Source organism: Vulpes vulpes, unplaced genomic scaffold (assembly GCF_048418805.1).
Source record: "Vulpes vulpes isolate BD-2025 unplaced genomic scaffold, VulVul3 u000000899, whole genome shotgun sequence".
In the NCBI taxonomy this organism is placed as follows: domain Eukaryota; kingdom Metazoa; phylum Chordata; class Mammalia; order Carnivora; family Canidae; genus Vulpes; species Vulpes vulpes.
In genome coordinates this window covers 2,080,852-2,097,999 of record NW_027325780.1, presented here as the reverse complement: position 1 = coordinate 2,097,999, position 17,148 = coordinate 2,080,852, and the positions used below count along the sequence as shown (strand labels likewise).

General features: G+C 38.0%; 1 protein-coding gene across 1 annotated transcript in view; it reads left to right on the top strand.

Moving 5' to 3' along the window:
* The window catches only part of FRAS1 (Fraser extracellular matrix complex subunit 1), a 420,760-nt gene that overhangs the window by 314,172 nt on the left and 89,440 nt on the right, over window positions 1-17,148 (top strand). Inside the window, exons 37-43 of the mRNA XM_072745521.1 lie at window positions 948-1,073; window positions 3,447-3,694; window positions 9,612-9,760; window positions 9,940-10,102; window positions 11,706-11,841; window positions 15,703-15,893; window positions 16,884-17,037. Of these exons, the coding sequence (XP_072601622.1) occupies window positions 948-1,073; window positions 3,447-3,694; window positions 9,612-9,760; window positions 9,940-10,102; window positions 11,706-11,841; window positions 15,703-15,893; window positions 16,884-17,037 (1,167 nt within the window). The remainder of the gene's footprint in view (window positions 1-947; window positions 1,074-3,446; window positions 3,695-9,611; window positions 9,761-9,939; window positions 10,103-11,705; window positions 11,842-15,702; window positions 15,894-16,883; window positions 17,038-17,148) is intronic.

The window sequence follows — 17,148 nt, the reverse complement described above, 5'->3', positions numbered from 1 at the left end:
TCCATGCAAATAGAAGCAGCACAGAGAGAAGGAAATAAACCCTTCCGAGGCCAATGTTCAGTGATGGAATACAACACAGAATGTATTTTCCAGCCTCCGGCAGTTTGATTTGTTGCCGTCACTAAAATGTAAAGTTAACCCAGGAGAGCAGGGAGGAAAGGGAGGGGAGGAGTTTCAGTGACTGCCCTTGTTTGCTGTTTAGAAGGTAAAGAGTAACACGAGATATGACAGATCACAATAACCTTCAGAAGTTGTGAGGCGTTGGCCCAGTTATTCTGTACGTGATTTTAGTTACCTCTTAGTTTACTTACTCTTTAGGAGTTTCTTTATTCTTTCACCAAGTATGTTTTAAAAGCAAATGGTAGACATTGTAGTTTTTATTGGTTGTACTCTACAAATCCTTATCCAGGTTCTACCCCTGAGTATTGTCCTGAGATTAATTATCATCCAGTTTTCTAAACAAGCCATATATACAAAGACAACTGTCACTTCCACCCTATTCTTTCTCACTCTTGTGATGGCTGTAGCAGCCATCATTAAAACAAGTTGGCTCTTCTGGAGATTCAGAAAAAGAAGGGAATAAATAATGAAAAGCAAAAACAGATTCTGGGAGCATTTTCTGGAAAGAAACCTATCCCAGGAGGTCAGGACTGACCTATATGTTGGCTTCTGTGTCTTCATTTGTATGGAAGATAAAAGGTATTCATAATTCAGAACTACATACTTATAAGTTAACTTCTGGAAGTAAGTTAACTACTTATAATATAGCAAGTGACTGTATTATCAGTTTTCACCCTTTGTGCTTGATTGGGATTAAACAGCGCCTTCTTATAACTATCAGATTGCCCAAAACATAGCTTCCAGCCTGTCCTGTAGCTTTCATGTAGGCAGGGCATACAGTGTTTAATGTACAGATCCTGTCACTATGATTTGTCTCCTGACTGCAGGACTTCAGCTGGTGATAAGAGATCCTGAGATAGCACCTGAAGAACTCTTCTTTGAGCTCCGGAAACCTCCAAAGCATGGCGTGCTCCTTAAGTACACAACTGAGTTCCAAGTTCCCATGGCCACAGGTAGCTGCTCACTCTGTCACTGGCCTGCGTGGAGGATTTCTTTCTTTCTTTCTTTTAATATTTTATTATTTTATTATTTATTTATTCATGAGAGACACAGAGAGAGAGGCAGAGGCAGGCAGAGGGAGAAGCAGGCTTCCCGCAGGGAGCCCAGTGCAGGAGTCCATCCCAGGACCGTGGGATCACTACTTGAGCCAAAGGCAGATGCTCAACCACTGAGCTACCCAGGTGCCCTGAGGATTTCTTGCTCTACAGTCAGTGTTATGTGCCTCAAACAAGAAGTAAAGCAACTGTATGGGAGACTATGAGAAGACAAAGGAAAACCTTTGAACTTTCAGTCCATTTAGTCCATTGGCTGTAATATTTGTGACTTCTCTCTGCCACCACTTACAAACTAAAACTATGAGGCTGTTTCCTCAGGTTGTAGGTGAAATTGATTGATTTATCTAGAGTAAATACATTTAGAACAAACTCATATGAAATGTTAGGTGCCACTCTCCTGTGGTTAGTTCATGGAGATAAATTTGTCTTCCTTAGTTTCATATGTTAATCTTCACAGTATTTTTTGCACTGAAACTCTGATAGTGTAAAGTACATGTATCTTCATCCATAAAAAAAGAAACACATTTTTTTAAGTAGTATCTTTGTGATGTAACACTGTGGTAGATAACGTGACCAACTTTCCAAAATAATATTTCTTAGAATTTTCTCCAATTACAAAATAATGTTGATTTTTAGAAGTATGTAGAAAAGCAAAAGGAACATAGCTAAATCTAATTTTTAAATAGCCCATATATATCAAAGTGAATAATATCTCTTTCAAATTAGTCACTTTAAGATACTATATGCTTATTTCAACAATCTGTACTTTCTCAAAACCTTTGTATAATTCCTAATAGGCATGTAATCATGTATTCTTTTAAATATCCCTGCAGAAAGAGGGGGGCAAGTCTTTGACCTTGAAGTTAGATAGAATTTGGGAGTCACAAAGGTAGATTTTAAAATATTTACTCAACACAAGAAATGTCATCAGAATAAATTTCTAACATCCTAAGGGGATTACTTTAGAAGCATTAACAGTCAGAAAAAAAAAAATTAAAAAAAAAAAACAGTCAGAGCCCAGTTTCCTTAACATTATATTTAACCTATATTTGCATGACTAATAAGATCTAAAGATGTTTATAAAGTATTAGTTTTATTACTCTTTTTTAAAGCACAATACCACTAGCACCAGTACATCACAATAACACAATGTCAAAAGAGAAGGCTTAGAAAACAAATACAGAAAATGAATAAATTCCTTAGTCTCATTCATAACACCAATTATTAGAGCCAAGAATCTGCCAGGAAATAGAGTTGAATATAACATCCAACATGACCAATTCTTCAATTGTACTCTCTGGAATCCTTGGACCCATGGTACTGTGAGGCATTTCTTATAAAAAGGATTCCTTGACCAAACAATTCTGAAATGCTTCAATATTTCTATATCGACAATTCTAAAATTCAAATAAATTCTGCAGGTCAAAGATTTCTAGTTTTGAAGTTTGTTTAAACCTATTTTTCCCGAACTTCTATGACCTGGAAACTTTTTTTCATGCACCTATAAAATCTATCATAAATTAGTACTCTAGACCTACATTGTTTGGATTTCTAACTTCAAGTATGTTTTTAAGTTTTTAGATATTTTTGAATTTAGGGAAACATACTCCCAACTAAAACAAAGACCTCTACAGATTCATCAAGCAGGATTTCTTTTCTTTTTTTAAAAAAGATTTTATTTATTTATTCATGATATACATAGAAGGGCAGAGACATAGGCAGAGGGAGATGCAGGCTCCATGCAGGGAGCCCGATGTGGGACTCAATCCCAGTACCCCAGGATCACGCCCTGAGCCAAAGGCAGACAATCAACTGCTGAGCCACCCAGGTGTCCCAGGATTCATTTTCTTAACTTTTTCTAAAAAATGTCAGTATCAAGATTAGACTCAAGATTAGGTTGTCATAAAGCATAGAGGCTTAGCCTTTATTCCCTAGAACTAAGAATGATGACTGGTTCTTACAGAAGCTGATTTGAGCTCAGTATGATTAAGAACTTAAACAAAATTAGAACTCCCTTCAGTGGAATTAGCTACCTTGTAAAACAGTGAATCTCGAACCTTGAGATGCATTAAAGGACAGGCTAAATAACTCCTTTCAAGAGTGGTATAAAGGGAATCCTATATTGGATAGGCAATTGGACTAATTAACTTACAGCTCCCAGAGTTTATGATCCTATATGTACTTTGAAATCCTGAGAACAAAGGTGTTATATACATGAAAAGCGTTATTCCCAGAAGTCATTGGTTTTGCGATTTGTTTTATTCTCGAAAGGTGACGCTTTCACATATGAAGATATTGAGAAAAATGTTCTGCAGTATCTACATGATGGCTCTTCTGCCCAGGAAGACAGCATGGAGATCACAGTCACAGATGGCATGGCAGCAGCAACCGTGGAGGTGAAAGTAGAGGTGTCACTGTCAGAGGACCAAGGGCCTCAGCTGGCAGCTGGTGCCTCGCTGAGCATTACTGTTGCTAGTAAAAGCACAGCCGTAATCACCAGGTCACATCTTGCTTATGTTGTAAGTTCTTACCTGTGTTTTCTTGTTCACTGCATCCTCTCACTGAGCTTGGCTAGAGAGCAACGTCAAGGCTGAAGTTTCAGGGCATCAGGTATATAGCCATATTAGGAAGTTTCTTCTTAACTTCCCAATAACTCTACTCTGAGGAGTTACATTGTTTTTTTTCTGGCTGCTCCCAGTGTGTTAGGAGCAGACAAGTGAATGAGCAAAACTTTGATGAAAACACAATGAGCTTGTGTAGGGATGGGTGATAGTCAACAGGGAAGAGTGCCAGTGCCAGAAAAGCCCAATTCCCCATTTTTTAAGCTCCATCTGTAATATTCCAAGTGGGAATTTGCCAGAGAGAGCATTCTAGAGGACTTAAGTGACTAATGACTAATAAGTAATAATATTTCATGGCCCACTGAGAGTAAGCCCTCTTTCACCAGCTTTTTGTCTCAGGGCCAGCTCTAGACAGAATGCTGGCATACTCCTTTGGCAGTGCCTCTCTGCTAGATGTCCTAGGCAATATTACTGACTCACCCTCCATCCTATGTCCCAAGAGAGGCAATGTATTTAGGGGACCAAGAGTAGATGTAGGGGACTCAGGTTTTTTTCCCATGTGGCTCTAACTTGCTAAGTGACCCTGCTTAATTACACTCATCTTCTTTCTTTGATTCTTACCTCTGGAGCTAAGGATAATGAGGATAATTTTATTTTTCAGTTATGTGTGTCATAAGCATATGTGAATTCTCTATGTAAGCATAATGAATAGTTTTGACAAATACCTTGAAAATAAGGATGATTATCTGAATGGTAATGATTCTCAGTATTGAATTTTTCCCTACCAATGTTAAAATTCCAACCAATGACCTGGCCTTTTTCTTTTCTTTTCTATTCTGTTCTTTTTTCTTGTCTTTTCTTTCTTTCTTTTTTTCTTTCTTTTTTTTTTTTTTTTTTTTTTTTTTGATATATATGGTTTTAAGTAATCCTTTTCTGGGCTAAAGAGTCTGGCTATAAAATCTCGTCCTGGATAGTAGCTTGTAACATAAGGCATTGGCCAGGGAACAATTGCATCAACTGTTTTAGCACACATTTTCCCCTCAAATTATCTTTTCCTAAATTATGGGAAACTGCATTCCACCCTGATTCTTCTCATGGGTCTAGTATGGTTTCAGAACAGTTTTGATTTTGTTTTTTGTTTTTTGTTTTTAATTGACAGGTGATTTTTACCATAGGTTATGGTCTTTTGAATCTTATGAAACTCATGAATTCATAAAAATGTATGAATACAGATTTAATCAATAGATCACCAAGGCCTGAAAAATATTTGACAGGCCAAAATAGCTCTCTAGGAGCAGTTCCTGCCCATTAAGTGCATATTATAAGCTGCATATCAAAACACAAGCCCATTGGCAACTGAACAGGTATTTTCAGAAATTGATGAATGTGAATTTATCCACCAGAGAAGAAAGACTCCAAAAGGACTATTATAGCCTCTGAAAGCTTAGCATATTTTAAAGACTTAGCTAAGTTATATACTAACTTTCTCTGAGGGTTGTAGAAGAATTCTGTGCTTAGTGTCATGGGGATAATTTTTCCAGATATGCCTAGTTAGTGAACACCCTGAAAGGTTGGAAAAGCTTTATGAAATGCTGATCATAAATGGAACAGAATATCAAAGGATAGGAACAGGTGAGCCTGTTTTTAATTAGAGTATCATTAACTCCAAGAGGGTGACATGATGTCAAGAGAGACAAAAGGCAAAAATAGGATTCTGTGATTTGCTTCTGAATGGTGGTTTCCTGTACAGTTTGCTTTGCACTGCAGGTAAACAAGTAGTGGAGGAATGTTTTGTAGTTAGAATGGATGCATTGTAAGGCAGGCTCACCACTTATTAGCATAGTAACCCCTGGCAGAGTACTTAACTCTCTAGGGCTCAGTTTTCTCATCTGTAATGTGGGGAGGATTACATAAGATTAATTTTTAAAAGCTAACAGCATTTCTGTGCACTAGCCAAAAATACAATAGTTCAAAATATAATACCATCTCTGTCAACATCACATAACAGGTATCTAGGAATAAATGTAACAAAGATGTGTAATTTCTAGGGAAAATTGTTACAGTGCCCAACTAAAGAAAAGCCAAAAGAACCTCTTGACAAAGTATTAGAAATAAAAGGAGAATTTACCAAGGGGTCAGATAGATCAACAAATCAGTAACATTGCTAAACATAAGCAAAACATACCTAATAAGTGTAACTAAAAAGATGATACCACTTATAATCGCATTATAAAAATCATGTCTGTTGGACTAAATCTAACAAAAACTAGACTGTACTTCTACAGGGAAAGTTGTAACACTTAATTGACAAATATTTTTTTAAAACATCCAGTAAATGATGAGACATGCCATATGCATGAATAGGAAGATTTAGTGTCAAAAAAATATCAACATTCCTGCAAACTGATCTTTCCATTAAATTGAGTTTCAGTCAAAAGCCCAGTGTACTTATTATGGATCTTGTTAAGCTGATTCTACAATAAAAAATGAAGGGCTGGGGCACCTGGGTGGCTCAGTGGTTGAGCCTTTGGCTCAAGTCATGATCCCTGGATCCTGGGATCAAGTCCTACATCGGCCTCCCTGTGGCAAGCCTGCCTCTCCCTCTGCCTATGATTCTGCTTCTCTCTGTGTCTCTCATGAATAAATAAATAAATAAATAATTTTTTTCAAAAAAAGAATGAAGGGCCAACATTCTAAAAAAGAATGATATGAGGGCAGGGGCTTGCCCTATCAAATATCAGGATTTATTATAAACCTGCACTATTTATAGCAGTATAGCACAGGAATATATTACAGAGTCCAGAAGCAGATTGACACATGGGACTATATTATAAAACAGATATAGTGAGCCAGATCAGTGGAAACAGTAGGAAATATTTAAAATATAGATCTATGCAAAATGATTATTCATATGAATAAAAAAAGAACTTGTAGTGCTCCCTCACACTGTACAGAGATTAAAACTTCAGGCAAATCAAGCACTAAAATTTTGTAACTCTTTGTATGATGTAGATGAATATTTTTAGATATGGGTAAAGGGAAGAATTTTTTTAAACCAGAAATAAAAGGTACTAACTATAAAGAAAAGATTGATAAACTTAACTTTATTAAAATTAAATTTATATTCCCTAAACATCAGAAATACAGAAAACCAACTAGTTACAGATTGGAAACAGATCTTTACAATACATGTAACCAAAAATAAGAAGATATTTTTAAAAGTCTGCAGATCAAAAAGAGAAAGATAACCTAGTAAAAGAATGAACAAGAGACAGTAGGAATTTCAGAAGAGGAACCCAGAGGAACCAATAAATGTAAAAAGAGATAATTACTTCTTTAGACATCAAGGCAAGTAAAAAAGACTACATGCCATATCATACCAATTCAAATGACAGAAAATAAAGTCTGAAAATACCAAAAATCAACAGGAATAAACCACTTTAGGAAAGAATTTGGCATTGTCTTGTGAGGATGAGTGATCATATACCCTAACCATTCCACATCTAGAGTCCTATCCAAAAGAAACTTTCATACGTACACTAAAGGATATGCCCAAGAAAATTCATAACAATTGTATTTATAATAATAAAAATATTGAAACAAGACAAATGCCCATCAATGGGATAATATAACCTGTGATCGACTTACTCTATGGAATATTAGAAAACATTCGAAACAGATGAACTGTTGCTGTGTACAATGATATTGATGGATCTTAGCAGTCTACTATTGAGTATAAAGGAAAGTAAGTCCCACAAGAGTAAAGTCCAACTCTCTTTTCATAAGCTTTTAAAAAAGCAAAAATAAAAAAAATAAACAACTAAAAACACTTTGTAGCAATATATCAAATAATATCAAGAAATTCAAGGAAATGAGAAACAAGATCCAAGGTAATGATAGGCCCAAGGACAGGACAAAGGAGGGACACACACATAAATATTAATTATCAGTGTTGTAGTCCTTGTGTTGAATGGTGCATCAGTAGATGTATAAGTAATAAAAAAAAATGAATAATGAATTGATACAAAAGGAGTAAGAAAGTAGGAGAATTACTTGAGAACAAAGTCTACCTTCTTATAAATTTTTTTGCATCCACAATATCTTAGATATGCCAAAGTAGTAATTTTCCTTAATTATAAAAATAATTAATTACTAATTATTTTCTTAAGTTATGAGAGCATTTTCAGAAGAAAAAACCTTGCTGATTCCATGCTTTTTCAAACCCAGCAGTCATTTGAGACTTGAAACATTAAAATAAATGTACCTGACATGAGATAAGCATTTCTTTGCCAAATTTGCCAATGTAGAATTTTGAAGCTATTCATTCTAATCAAGAGCCAGGAGCTCTGTCCTTGTAGCTTATCACCATCTCAAAAGATAATACCTTAGAACTCTTAGCTGTCTTTTAAAAATTCTGTCTCAGAAGGTACTCACAATAATGTTAGAAGTAGTCTTTTGCAAGTCTGCATATTGTATTTGATAACCCATGTGGAAAATAGAGAAACTTTTAAAGTACACATTTAGGGGAAACTTTCAGAGATTTTGCAGCTTTGATGAATTTGAGTTTCCTTCCTTACTAGTGTCAGGTGATATGAGGAAATAGGGAAAATTCTGTGACCTTGCATTAAGGCTCTGACTTGTCTATTTAAAAATGCTCCTAAGGGTAAGAAACAAGATCTGACTAGTACCCTCCACCCCAGATCACCAGGTATCCTGAGCACATTCCCGATCCATACTTAAACCAGCTGTACAACATAGCTATGAAAATTTGCATTTCAAAGTACACTTGGCCATGCAATATTTATTTTTGTTGTTGCTCTGGTAAAGTGCAAAGTGCCCCTCTGTTTACAGCCAACTGCTCTAAAAGATGAATGACTTGGAGAAACTCTCAAGAAGATGTTGCTGGCCTCCTAGATATTTCCACAACATCTTTAAAGAAAGAGGAAATGATTCATTAAGACATACAAGTATTGTCCATGTAGAAGCACAGAAAGTCAATTTATTTTTTAATAAGCAATGTGGAAGGAAAAGAAATTGTCTTTGTTAAGATTGTTGTCTTCGGGGTTGAGCATCTGCAGGTTCCATCCTGATGGAATGAAATCTGTAAGATTTCCTAAGTTCTTCTGTTAAACTAAAAATTTTAACATGTTGAGTATTACTTAAAGCTAAATCACTTTCCTTCTTTCTGTTTCACAGAATTTTCTTTATCATTGTATTATATGTTGTAATGGAAACTTATTTGTTTCTACAAAGCAAACCATCCTTTGAAACTCAAAAAGAAGTCTACAACTGTGTTTATAGGAAGATGACTTATATCTCTGACCATGTTTTGTCCTTCGCTAGAAGGAATGAAAATGAAACCCCCCCCCCCAAAAAAAAGAAAATGAAACCCTGTGTGGCTCTGATGATAACAATAGGGTATCTCTTTGTTTTATGCTCCATACCTAAAGTAAATTTCCTCACTATTGAGATACTCTTGAAGGAAGACATTGAGATACTCTTGAAGGAAGACATTATTAAAGAGATATTTTCTAAAGATTATTTATTTATTTATGAGAGACACACAGAGAGAGGCAGAGACATAGCCAGAGGGAGAAGTAGGCTCCATGCGGGTAGCCCAATGTGGGACTTGATCCCAGGACCCCAGGATCACGACGTGAGCCAAAGGCAGATGCTCAACCACTGAGCCACCCAGGTGCCCAATTTAAGAGATAGTTTATGAAGAATAAAGAATGGGATTTTCATGCACTTTGAAATGGTGTTGCTTTATTACAAAGGGAAAGAGACTTTTTCAGCTGGCTGAGAAGGAAGCAACCGTGATCTTTAACTATTCCTAAAATGTGTATAATGTCTTACCTCATATTTGCCTGATTAGGATGATTCTTCCCCCGACCCAGAGATCTGGATTCAGTTAAGTTCTCTGCCCATGTATGGTGCTCTCTTAAGAATGTCAGGACCGGAGGTAGAAGAACTCTCAGAGGTTTCCAATTTCACAATGGAAGACATCAACAACCAGAAAATTAGGTATATAACCGCTTTATATTACTTGACAGAATTTTAAACAAATTATATTAAAATATTTAAGCAACTAACCAGTAGCTCCCTTGAAAGAATATACTGCCCCATTTCTAAACAAAGATGCAGCCATTTTATCTGGCTTGTCATGTAGCTCATTCATTTGATTCTTGTCCTCACCTGTGTAGGTACTCAGCTGTGTATGAGACTGATGGTAATCTGGTTACTGATGGCTTCCATTTCTCTGTCTCCGATACGGACCACAACCATCTAGACAATCAGACGTTTACCATCATGATCACTCCTGTTGAGAATCCACCTCCAGTCATTGCTTTTGCTGACCTTATCACGGTAAAGAATCCTCAGATCAATGAACAGCGAGTACTATGGAGAGCTGGAGTCTGTACTGATTTCTACAGTAAATATTTCTACAGAAATATAGGATTTCTACCCAAATCGACTGCCAGGTTCTTCCTCTAAAGTTTCTAGGCAATAGGGTCTAAGATATGCATGGTTTTCAATCATGAATTTTTCAAAAAGTATGAGAAAAAATATATGCAGAAGGTCAAATAAATATATTTACATTATTTAGTCAAAAATATTTATATGCTAGACATAAATGCTAGATGTGTATAGTATTTTTATACTACACTAGGTGTGTATAGTAGTGGGAGTTAAATTATAAATGGAATATATCTTTTAGGAGTTAAAAATCTAATGTTTGCAAGAACTAAAATATGGGGATATGGACAATGTCCCCAAATCACTTCTTAAGTCAATACTTACCATTTAAATGTTATTTACAGTACCTTGAGGGTGGGGAGGGTGGGGGGCATATGATATATCCTGATTATAAGGTTACCAGACCTGAGTTCAAGTGCTGGTTCTGTTACTTACTAGCTGAGTGACCCTGGACCAATGATACAATCTTTCTTAGCCTCAATTTCCTCATCTTTAAAATATAACTACTCCTGTTACCCAAAGGATTGCTCTGATATTAACAAAATACCATTTAAAAGCCCCCAGTATGTACCAACATATGATAGGGATTCCTTACAAGTTAATTCAATTTCCTTGTCCTGTTCTACATACATACACAATGCTAAACACTTAGGAGATTTTCTGGGTTTGTCAAGCAACTGAAAATCCATAAAACTGAGTTGTTTCCAAATGGTTTTGGTATTCCATACCTTGGGGAACCCATTTAGACCTTCTCCATTCCCAGAGTCAGAGTGACCTTCCACTTTGTACCTTGTTGACCTTCCTCCATTTGGCCAAGAATTGTTCAGAGTGAAATGGCTTGGTCATGTCCCCAGGCCAGCAAAAACCACTGGGATCAGGTTGCAGAGTTAGCATACACAGCAGAGCCCTAAAGGAAAAAGTTAGCTCAAGCAACTGCTTTTACTTAGACTGATTTATTTCCCTCCTTCAATATTAAAATAAGCACTGGCTTTCAGGTATGGTGATCCCTTTCTTCCTGCACACCTATCAATATATACTATAAGAGGAGAAGTGGGACTTTCATCCGGGTGGGAGCATCTATAGGACAGTCACCCTCACTGTATCCTAGGGAGGACTTGGATGGATCGTCCTAGAGCTGCAGGCTTTTGAATGTTGATAGTGAATAAAGGCAACCATCTACAGCATCTGTGCTGAGGTGGGTGATTAGAATGGGCCAGAGCTACTTTATAACCAGATCCATCATTGAAGGAAGCACAACTTTGAAGGGAGACACAGAAGTCTTAGTGTCTGAATGTAGCTTTGAGAGGCACTGAAAGATTGCCTCTCAGAGCAGCAGCATGCACATCCTTCATCTCCTCTGTAGAGGATCTGTCTCCTCAGAGGAGTAGAATTGGTGCTGGAAGGTCACCCCAGGCAGCACTTTTTAATTCACTTCTTTTACTGCAGTTCTGTGCAAAACCACCCAAGGACTGTACAATCTTTTCTTTCTTAGGTTGACGAGGGAGGGAGAGCCCCACTCTCATTTCACCATTTCTTTGCTGCTGATGATCAGGACAACCTCCAGGGAGATGCCATCATTAAGCTAAGCGCTCTGCCCAAATATGGCTGCATTGAGAACATGGGAACAGGTACCAGCAGTAGCTTTGCTATAGAATTGTTCCGGACCTGGCAAGAGGGGAGGGTCGGGGGAAGAAACTACCTCCAGGGAAACTTTGATGCGGAGGACTAAAGAGAAATTATTCCATTTCAAAGAAATGAGAAGAAGGAAGGTTTCATTCACTCAAAAATCTACAGAATATTGTCTGTGTCATTTTTTTAGGCACTGGGGATATATCAGTCAACAGAACAAATAGAAACCCCAGCCTTCACGTTGCCTTAGATCCTGGTGATGGTAGACAGATAAGAAGCCTAATAAACGAGAAGATTGTGTAAGGTATTAGGAGATAAATCAGTGCTATGAGAAAAAATAAAGCAGGGTAGGGGATGGGGAGTGCCAGCAATGGGGAAGGCAGGGCTTATGGATTGCACTCAGAAACGAGTGTCAAGGAAATAAAAATGCCTGTCCTTTCATGGTGAGTCAGCTGCAGTTGAGCTGAGCCACAGCTAATGGCTCAGCTCCTTCGATGGATATGACATGAATTGAAATGCTTGCCTTCCTGTGGGATCCTCTCCACATCCCTCCCCCTGCACCATCTGCCTGGACCCCCACTTCCCTTGCTGGTTATCACAGGGAAGGAGAGATGAGAAGGCCTGTCCTGTCCACTGGCCCCCTGAGACCATGGTGACTGGCAGTTGAGACAGCTCTTGGCAGGTTACTGTGATGCTGCCTCCTCAGTGAAATCCCTGAGTGCCAGCGCTGGGCTCTAATTGGTGTGCAGCTAGCAGCTCCCACAGAGAGGCTCTTGACTGAAGGTGTTTGTGGCCAGCTTGGTGCCTGGGATCTGAGCCTGGTCACCAGAAATTCATTTAGCAGGGGCCATGTTTTCCTCCAGAAACTCTCGAGTCCTTTCCCTCATCTTGCCTTTCATTGAGTGCACTCAGATTTCTTTATTGCTGAATCAGATTTATCTCAACAAATGTTTGCGCTAGAGACAAAGGATGTCAAGATGAGTGAAACACAGCTCCTGCCCAGAATGGGAGACAGGTCGGAAGACTAATAAATCATGATAAATAAGAAATGCTAGGACAGGGAAGGGGCAAACCCTGAAAAAATTACATAGGGCAAAACAATTTTGCCTGAGAAGGCAGGAAAGGCTGAGGATGGGACATTTGTGTTGCAGTTTGAAGGGTTAGTGAGAGTCTCACTGTGGGCAGAGAGAAGAGCATGGGCAAAAGTGGGAAGTCATGAAAGGGTAGCTGGCCCCCACCCTACACTTCTCTTCAGGTGGTTTCTTTTTAAGCCTTCCTGATGTGATTTGATGTTAACCTGGAATGCATGCAGAGGAGTATTTCCCTGGTCTAGAAGTCAAATTTCTGGAAGCTCTAGCTCTCTAAAAGTGATGCTCAAACTTTAATGTGTAAGACTCACCTGGAGGGCTTGGGAAAACAATTCCTTGAGCAGCAACTCCAGAGTTCCTGTATACAGAGGCTAGGTGAGGCCTGTGCATTTGCATTCCCCCACCCCCACCCCCAGCTCATAGGCGGTGCCACCACTGCTGGCCCGAGGACCACATTTGGAGAACCACCACTGCTGTATATTAGTCTGAGCCTGGAAGTAAAGAAGAGATGTTCAGGGGACTAGGGGCAGGGAGGTGCAAGTAATTATCCCAAGACAATTTAAGAACTCCAGCCTCTGTTCCATGGGTGTTCAGCACCAAGTCTGTTTCGTGTATATGAAACTAGCTAGATTCAGAATCCAGCAGATCAGCATGACGCCTTTCTAAAAACATTACAAGAAGCAGCTTTAACATCTTACCAGCAAAACCGGAAGAAACAGAATAATTATATTGTTAGGTATAAAATCTAACAGCATGGACTCTACATTCATTTAGTACTAGCACAAACAGAACAGACCCACCTTGATTACCTTGAGGGCATGTATCACCGTGTTCCAGCCCTACACAGTAATAGATGTTCATAATGATAGCCTGCATGCTTCAAGAACTATTTAATTTGCCCACAGTATATTCTGCTTAAGAAGGCAAGGAAGCACATTAATGAGAATGATTTACATGAAAAAATAGAAGGTGCAATTTTAAAACCTGGAAGGCTGGTGCTTAAAGCTTCAGTGACAGATTGACTTGTTGAATGCCTTGTTTCCCAATGACAGAAAATAAGTCATTTCTCTATTTCAGTATATTTTTAGGCATCATTTAGTTTACTTGGGCTCTTTCTGACCCAAATAAAAAAGCCACATTTCTCATATTTATAGTAAGCAATGTAAAGGGAAAATAAAAATTTGAAGGAATTATAGCACTTCCTTCTGGAAACACCGAACTGTGTGTGCTAGAGATTGTCAGATCACATGTCACTTAGATTCCTCCATGCTTCTGGTATCAAGAGGAACCAAATCTGATGGGTAAAATATAAGAAAATTCATGTTATTACTCAGCCATTAGAAACGACAAATACCCACCATTTGCTTCAATGTGGATGAGGGTATTATGCTGAGTGAAGTAAGTCAATCGGAGAAGCACAAACAGTGTATGTTCTCATTCATTTGGGGAATATAAATAACAGTGAAAGGGAATATAAGAGAAGGGAGAAGAAAAAGACTCCTAACTCGGGGAAACGAACTACGGGTGGTGCAAGGGGAGGGGGCCGGGGGATGGGGGTGAATGGGTGATGGGCACTGAGGGGGGCACTTGATGGGATGAGCACTGGGTGTTATTCTGTATGTTGGTAAATTGAACACCAATAAAAAATTAATTTATTTAAAAAAATTCACGTTATTGAAGAAAAAACAATTGTCCTGTATTCTTACTTCAAATTATAAATAAAAATTTCTCAGTCCTAGTCTTTCTGTTGGAAGGTTAATAAAAAATGACACTGTCTACAATTCAGGAAGTCAATAGCCTTTTGATTTATGACCTGATCTTTGCAACGGGCCATGGAAGAGAAAAAGAGAAAGCCTTGTTGCTTTCACATACCCTATATACATTTTTCTTTGTTGATATGTATCCAGGGGATGTTTGAAGACACAGGGGTTGCTTTTTCTCCTTTCTTTAGAAGAAAATGTGGTAACCATTTAAAATCAATCAATTAGAGACTCAGACCAAGGAAGAGATAAGCCATCCATCCTTTAGACAATGTTTACTCTTCTCCTTGGCCTTCTCCAGTGCTTGGTTGGGTTGGGATGAAAAGGTGAGTTAACCAGACTAGCTCTATCTCTGGAGCTTTGAATGGTACCTGAATGGTACATCTCAGTACTTGAATGGCACCTGAGCTGTGATTGGTCCTGAAGCATCACAGTAGCGCTGGTGTACCATCCCAGGTGCTGAGCACTGACCCATGGGGAGGTTTCCTTAAGGAACCGAGGTCAAATGAAAACATACTTAATGAGATATTTCTTAGATAAAAAGGTATATGGTTAATCTTTTTTTACATAGAGAAGGAGGCTTCCTCTTGCAGGATGTGCTAGGCAGAGTGGCTTTGAAATTGACCAAAGCTTCAGGTAGAGAATACTTGGATTTGTGAGGACTTACTTTATCACAGATTTCTAACAAAACAACCACTGATTCTTTTTTTTATTCTTGCTATATAAAATAACATTCTGAGTGCTTTCGTGTATATTATCTCATTTGATTCCCTATGGAAACAGCAGGGCAGGTATTACCAAGTGTAGATGAGAAACAGTTTTAACTGATTTAAACAGTAAACAGATTTAACCACAAGTCGTCCATTTCTAGTCTCGTGTTCTTTCCATTCTCCATTTTTACCCTCTCATGTGCTTTTATCTTTTGCTGATAATGCTGTCATGTTTTCTAGTTCAGCCTAGTAAGAAGGAATTGATGGATGAAGGTAAAAGTTCTCTCTTGATGTTGATGCAGGTGATCATTTTGGCCCTGGAACTACAAGTGACCTAGAGGCATCATTCTCTATTCAAGATGTCCTGGAAAACTACATTTACTACTTTCAGAGTGTTCATGAAAGCATTGAGCCCACCCATGACATTTTTAGTTTTTATGTAAGTGATGGAAATAGTCGCTCAGAAATCCACAGCATCAATATCACCATTGAGGTAAAGACTTTGAGGTTGGAAAAGTGGGCTTTTGACAACAATATCCCGCCATTAGATCACTTTATATGAACTCAAAAACAAAGACGATTGCATTTGACCTTCAGTTTTAGAGATCAATTTAAAAATATAATGTGGACCATTAGGAAACTTGTAGAATTAAGGCTGGCATTTGGGATGATCTGATGTGGAAATCTGAATATCCACTTCAGGGTATAATGTGTTCATTCTGTAGGAAAACAGTTTGTGTGGGTCAGACAGAGAAACTCTGTTAGTCTCATATTTAGATGGAAACTAACAAATGCCTATTTTTCCCTGAAATTATTGTATGTAGTTCTACATGCATACTTGCCTTTTCTTACATTTTAATACATTTATTTGTTAAATTGTAACATCAAAAAAATATGTTCCTTGATGCTGTATTTATTCTCATTTGAGCAACTAGAGAGCTTGCTCCACCAATGCAGGGAGAGAGAGATAAAAGATAAAACTCAGAATGGAATACCTTCTGCCCTGGGAAAATACCCTCAGCACCCTTCAGAGAGGGTATGGGGTGCTGACACAGGGTCAGGGAGACAGCTTTAGAAACCCATACATTTAAATATTGTGTCCTCTATAGTACTGTGATATTCTTGGGGTTTTCTAAGACAGTTGTGATATCAAATAATATGCTCTTTTATCCCCAAAATATACTCATACTTTTCTAACCACATATCCATATTTTTTATTGAAAAACATGATCATTGTAACCTGTGGAAAATATCTTGAAGATTTCTGTAGAACATCAGTTTCTTTTCAAGGGGACATTTTGCTTCTGTGACTTGCTCTACTTTCAAGTGAAGTATTTTGCTGGGGAATTAAAGATGGTGACCCATTAAGTACAATTTTGATAGTGAAAGTTGGTGTGATAATGTTACTTTTGCTGCATAAGGTGCATTTTCTTTCTTCTTAAACCCATATCTGTGTGAGACCTGACATTTTAACTTTAATCAGAGGAAGAACGATGAGCCTCCCAGGATGACCTTGCAGCCCCTCGGTGTACACCTAAGCTCAGGAGTGGTGATAAGCAATTCTTCTTTGAGCCTGCAAGACCTGGACACTCCAGATAATGAGCTGGTTTTTGTATTGACGAAAAAACCTGACCACGGTAGGACACAACTGCTATGGCATGCTTCTTAATTGAGGTGCTGGATGGGTTTTTGGAATAAACACATAGATTTCTGTTGATTATTCCTATACTTTGCTTGAACGTAGTCCA